The sequence below is a fragment of the Sinocyclocheilus rhinocerous genome, unplaced genomic scaffold, assembly GCF_001515625.1.
Source record: "Sinocyclocheilus rhinocerous isolate Xijiao unplaced genomic scaffold, SAMN03320098_v1.1 scaffold529, whole genome shotgun sequence".
Classification (NCBI taxonomy): Eukaryota; Metazoa; Chordata; class Actinopteri; order Cypriniformes; family Cyprinidae; genus Sinocyclocheilus; species Sinocyclocheilus rhinocerous.
Genome location: NW_015635521.1, coordinates 539,450 through 545,877, shown reverse-complemented (window position 1 = coordinate 545,877; position 6,428 = coordinate 539,450). Strand labels below are relative to the sequence as shown.

Genomic DNA, 6,428 nt, shown 5'->3' with positions numbered 1-6,428 from the left:
TCCAGGGCAGGCAAACTGTCAGACTAAGCTGAGCTCCTCTAACACTGAACAATAGGAATGCAATGATATTACCACTGACTCTCTCACATACTATCATAGTAGGGATGCAGCGATTAACCGCGCTTTAAAACGTCACGGTTAATTAATCCTAAAGGTTCTGCTAAACTGAGTGTTTCTGTTACACGGAATGGAACTGTTGCAGCTTATGCAAAATGGAAACAAAGTTACACTAAAGGTGCACCAGATTAAAATGACGTGCTTATCAGAGACACGGAGGCTACTACACGCATTAGATTATAAGTAGTAAGCTTAGTAATTAGGACTGTATTAGCTTACATTTTATTTACCCATTACAATAGTCCCTTTACAGTTACTGCTATCATAAGAATACACCTATATGTAGGTTTAAAATTCTACAAAAGGCACATTTAATGTCCAACAACGAATATTTTAGCAAAATGCATATTTGACTCAGAATTATTGCGCTCCGTCTGTTTAGCGTGCATGTGCGCAGCAGCGCTCATTCACTCGCGTATCGTTGCATTGCATCGTTAACTTTTTTTGCCGATGCACAGAGTGAATCGGTGAATCTTCCCATCCCTAATATATATATATATATATATATTACTCAGTACTTCCATTGTATGTAAACTATAAGTGCATGTACTGTCAAATACAGTGCAACCTAGATATGTGTTCTAATGATCTGATTTAATGTCAATATATTGTTACATGAGTCTGGTGCACATCTTGATAAGATTATCACTAGCACACTGACACTCACCCATGTGACGAAACAGTGACCCACATCCTCTGGAAGCTGCTCATATTTTTCAAGTTCTTTAAGGAAAATACTGAGAATAGGACAGAGAAGTGCATAGGGAAATGGTAAGTAAAGGAAGTTAGAAATACATAATTATAAGAATTGCAGTTTATAAGGTTCACTGACTTGTGATGGAACTCGTATAGGTCTTGCATGTTGCCGAAAATGATGTGCTCTTTATTGACAATCCCTGGGGGAATCTCCTCCACACCACTGGTCATCTCCCACAGATATGTCTGAAACACACACACTCACACTTAGAATTTTTTCCAAAAATGTGATAATAGTCTAATACTATTACACTTTCAAAGACAAATTCTGTATTTCAGCGTTTACATCGTTAGACTTTATCTATCTGGATGTGTTCAGATTGTGGATAGTTGGCTCTGATATTATTGGTTAATACAAATTTTCTTCAAATGCATCTTCAATTATTTCAATGGAAAGTATGTCTGAAGCAAAGAACATTCTCTTATAATTGTCATCAAATGAACAGTAATTTGATCAAAATGATTATGAAAACAAGAACATTGTATTAAAAAGTTTTTACAGTTTTAATTATATTTTCAACTTTCTATTTTCTTTTAAAATGACTGTTTGACAAAGTCCTGTGGTATTAACCTGTATTAATCCGAATTTTGGGTTATAAACCATATTATCCAGAATATACACTGAAACCGAATATTAATGTTTAACCTCAAACATCATAACAAAAGTAATTCTGGGTGCTAAAATAGAACAAGCAGATCGAACTATTGATGCCTGTTGATTTCTGTTACAAACCTTAATTGAAATAAACATAAATCAATATACAGATGGGTTAAAACACCCTTTGAGATGACCTACGGTTTGCGTATGCTATTGTCCAGGATGCGAATGAAAATAAATGAGCTGATTCAATTACAAAAATGCATCATAATAAATGAATCACAGACAGCTTTTTTTTTTCCCCAGAAGAGATTGAAAGAAAAAGAATGCACATGTATTATTTTCGGAATATGATTACATGTGTATTCCAAAGTGCATGAATATTCCAATAGCTCTGGAGCACTTTTTTGGATTCAAAAATGGTGCATGTAAACATGGTCAGTGTTTTAATGACACTCAATCTTTTCATGAGATCAAACAGTAGCTCTTCCTGGATAAACTGGATTGTTCTTAGGCTGTACTGCAGTGAATACATTTATAGCACAGGGCTTTTGTGATCTGTCCAAAGTGGACATTGGTATACCACACCCTCTAAATGTTGGTCCGTACGGAGCAAACCGCGACAACAGGACTTACATCCATACACTCCCGCAGGTCTCTCACATATGCCTTCTCGGTCTGAATGAGCTCCGCCATTATAAACCTGAAAAGAGAGAGAGAGAGGTAACAGGCAATGCACCAGAGACCTATTGTCAACATTTGTTTGAAAGCACAATACCTCTGGAAGGGGTTTCATTCAAGTATAAAAACCTCAAAAATGAAAACATGTTTACTTTAGTATGCATATTTATGGGTGTTTCCTCAAAACACAAAGTAACTAAAGCTGGACTTTCTTCAGATGAAGTATTAACTCCGCCCTTTCAGCACTTCCTGCTGTTGGCTTGATATCATATAATCATGTTTAAAAGACATACTCTTTTCTGCGGGCCGATTTGCGTTTCTCCTCATTGAGTTCATGGTTGGCGTCTCTGAGCTTGACCTCTGCACCAGGAGCACTGGCTGGAATGATGTCCAATTGCAGACCTTTACTCTGAAACCCCAAAAGAAATGTTCCAATGGTCAGAAATCATCTTTCTTTCATACATGAATGATTAAGTTTTAGGTTAATGACCCTTACAACAAAAATACGGTTCATCCACACTCCAGCCATGCAGGCCACATCAACACACCCACTCTCCCAGCCCTCTCACCGCTTTGTTGGAGTCAGTGGACAGGCCGAGCGCTTTCTCCAGGCAGGAACGGTACTTGTCCATGCGGACGGAAAAGTCACGGTAGCGTTTATCCACCGAGGCGACCCATTTCTGAATCTCGCTCGCATGGGCGTGGCCCTTCTCACAAAAACCATCAGCCAGCTGGATCAACAACTTTACCCGCTCTTTGGTTTGCTAGGGAGAAAGAGAGAGAGAGAGAGGGAGAGTGAGCTATAGAGAGAGCTACACTGATTCCACAGAGGCACAGATCAGAGTGTAAACATATTCTGCGAGGTGAACTGTGATTTGCTGGCAAGATGATAATCCTGCAACATGCTGACAATCACAGTCATAGAATAACTTTGGATGAACAAAGTTGTAAAATTAAAGGGATAGTTTACCCAAAATGAAAATCAATTAATATTTTCCTACATTAATGTATAATATAATATAATATATAATATAATATAATATAATATAATATAATATAGCCATGTCTTAATGCCTTTGTCAATATGAAATGTTAATTTATTAATATATATTTTTAAATTAATATCACTCTACATTTCTCATGATCATAGATTTCTATGGTCACACAGGTTTGTTTATGTTTTTTGTTCTAATTTCAGTTAAAGTTTTAGTAATGTTGCACATTTTTGTCAATTTTATTTCTCCAGTATGTATATGTAGTTTCTCTTATTATTATTTCAGTTACTTTAGTTTTAGTTATTTTAGTACATAAAGTTAAACTAAATGAAAATAAGATATATTGCCTCAGCAACTAGCTGACATAAAATACGTTTTTTTTATTTTATTATTTTAATTTAAAGTTTATTATATATATAAAAAAAAGTTTTTATTTTTTTTATTGTTTTAGCATATTACAAAGTATGTAAAATCTGTTCACAAGACTTGGAAGAAAGCTGGGTTTGGAACAAGGTGGCAGAGAGTAAATGATAATAAACGGACAATAGAATATGTTCATATTGATGTACAAGCGTTCTGATTCAGTTTACAGGCATCTAGGAAAATAAGAAAGCAAAACGTTCCTATATTGAGGCATACCTTAGCTGTAATCTGAAATTCCTCATGTTCTTTCAGCAGTTCCTGCGTGTGGTGTATAGTGGAGCCTGTGGATGTGTGTGTGGATAGGTAAAACTCTCCTGTATCATGGATCCACTCCAAAGCCTGCAGAAAAAAAGTCAAAATGACAAGTAATACAAGATGGTTAGAGGATAAAACTTGAATATATGCTTGTTTTTCTAATCTTGTGGGAGCAAAGCTTTTAAAAAATTGCCTCAAAAGAATAGCAGTAAAGGGACAAAACAATGTCTTCAAGGTTAGGTTTAGTTTATATAAATTATAATTAGCTTTTATTAACAATAGACGTAAAAGGGAAATCGTCTTGGGTTACTTATGTAACCATGGTTCCCTGAGTAGGGAACGAGACACTGCGTCCTCTAGGGGTCGCTATGGGGAACGCCTCGTCGTGACCCGTGTCTGAAGCATACATTGAAAAAACGGTATTCAATGTATGCTTCAGACACGGGTCATGATGAGGCGTTCCCCATAGCGACCCCTAGAGGACGCAGTTCGAAGTTCCCATGAAGGGGAACCAGACAAGGATATATATATAAAAAAGCCAACGTGTGGGAACACATGTGTATATGTTATACTCTCATGCATCCTCAAGAGGGAGTGAGATCTCTAAAAGTGCTCAATCTCATTTTGAAACCCATCAACATTTTCACGTCAATTTAAAAGTAACTGATTTCAGAACAGGTTGCACTGTGTGCAGGCACTAATGTTTACTGACAAAATGTTTCTGTGTGTCAAAGAGGAACTTTGCGGGCCACCCTCATTACATGGCCTGGGGAAGACTGTGAGTACTGCAGCAGAGCACTGTGTGGTCAAACTAGAATCCTTCCTCTCAATTACTAAGTGTTTGAACGCAGAACGAAGAGAGAAACTCCATCCAGTTCCACAGACTTCCTGAAAGCCTACACTGCAATTATGCAACAGACACAATTTACACAACTTCAGAAAATGTGCATTAGGAGAGCATTTTCAGTTATTTTTTTAGGCAGATGCTTTTTAACCATAATAGGACAAAATATAAATGAAGTGCTAGTAAGTGCTACAAATACATACACTTTTTTTCATGATAACTGAACCTCTTTCGGGTTTATACAGCAGTCACGCAAACCACTGAATGCTTGACCTGACATGGTTCTGTTATTTGAGACTCCAGAAATACTTGTTGTGGTCTGCGGCGGCTTCCAGTCAATTGTGTATGAAATAAACTAATTTGATCTCAATTAGACGGTACGGTGTGAATAATAAAATTCTGTCGGCGAAACTGACGTTTGATGAAAGTGAGGAGATGATATATTCCTACCCTCTTTCTTGAAATTTTGAGAAACTTTTGAGATGACACTCCTGTGGACTGTATGATGCACATTGCACGCAAATATGGCACTGCACTGCATTAAAAACAGACATTTATCATCATTTCAGTTTTCTGGAAATGGCATTGAATAAATGATTTGTGGCTCAATTACATCTGTTAAAACTAGCTCTCCATTTATGTATATACAATATGTAAGCTGTTTGCTTTTACAAATGTGTACCTTACTACTAACAAATCTTATGTTTGATGAGTCGCCCAAATTAATAAGCCATTGGTTTTGCAATGGCTGTAAGGAAATCTTTCTCTTCTCTGTAAAGCAATCCTTACACAGAAATTCAGAAATCACATTTTACACTATATTTTGGTTTTGTCTGTAAAAGTAAGAGAGTGCAGTGACATTTTAACCATCATATCAAGTTACCACTTTGCTTCAATCTCAGGTGCACCTTCTCACAAACAGACTCAATCTGGCTAAGTTTACTTGACCAAAACAAGACGCAATTAGGACCAGACTATACGCTGACTCAAAAAACAGGCTATTTGTCTTTTTACTGGTTCAGACTGGGATTAAACCAGTACTGACCTGTTTGGCGCTGCGTTCAAACACCACATACTGCTGACACTGGTCAAGCCTTCTCTTCCTCATGGTCCAGAAGTGCAGAACCCGGTTCTCCCGCTGCAGCAACTCATTAAGGATGTCTGCAGGACACAGCGACAGAATCAGAAACACAGAACATACGTGAACCCTGGAGTCATAACAATATGTGACCCTGAATCACAAAACAAATCTTAAGTCACTGGGGTATATTTGTAGCAATAGCCAAAAATACATTGTATGGGTCAAAATTATCGCCAAAAATCATTAGGGAATTAATTAAAGATCATGTTCCATGAAGATAGTATGTCAATTTCCTACCATAAATATATCAAAACTCCATTTTGATTAGTAATATGCATTGTTAAGGACTTCCTTTGGACAGCTTTAAAGGCGATTTTCTCAATATTTTGATTTTTTTGCAATCTCAGATTCCAGATTTTCAAATAGTTGTATCTTGGCCAAATATAATACTGGAAAGCTTATTTATTCAGCTTTAAAGGGGTGATGCCCATTTTCCACAAGTTGATATGATTCTTTAGGGTCTTAATGAAAAGTCTGTAACATAGTTTGGTTAAAATTTCTCAATGGTAGTGTAAAAAACACCTTTTTTACCCTGTCAAAAACAGCTCTTTTCAGATCAAGCCGTTTTTGTAGCATTTTCCTTTAAATGTTAATGAGCTCTGCTGACCCCGCCCCTCT

The 6,428-nt window shown here is 36.8% G+C and overlaps 1 protein-coding gene across 1 annotated transcript in view; it reads right to left on the bottom strand.

The window, feature by feature from the left end:
• The window catches only part of LOC107746974 (triple functional domain protein-like), a 177,464-nt gene that overhangs the window by 71,929 nt on the left and 99,107 nt on the right, over nt 1-6,428 (bottom strand). Inside the window, exons 20-26 of the mRNA XM_016561341.1 lie at nt 5,715-5,830; nt 3,787-3,909; nt 2,722-2,916; nt 2,446-2,561; nt 2,108-2,174; nt 950-1,059; nt 785-854 (exon numbers count right to left, since the gene is read on the bottom strand). Coding sequence (XP_016416827.1) covers nt 785-854; nt 950-1,059; nt 2,108-2,174; nt 2,446-2,561; nt 2,722-2,916; nt 3,787-3,909; nt 5,715-5,830 — 797 coding nt within the window. The remainder of the gene's footprint in view (nt 1-784; nt 855-949; nt 1,060-2,107; nt 2,175-2,445; nt 2,562-2,721; nt 2,917-3,786; nt 3,910-5,714; nt 5,831-6,428) is intronic.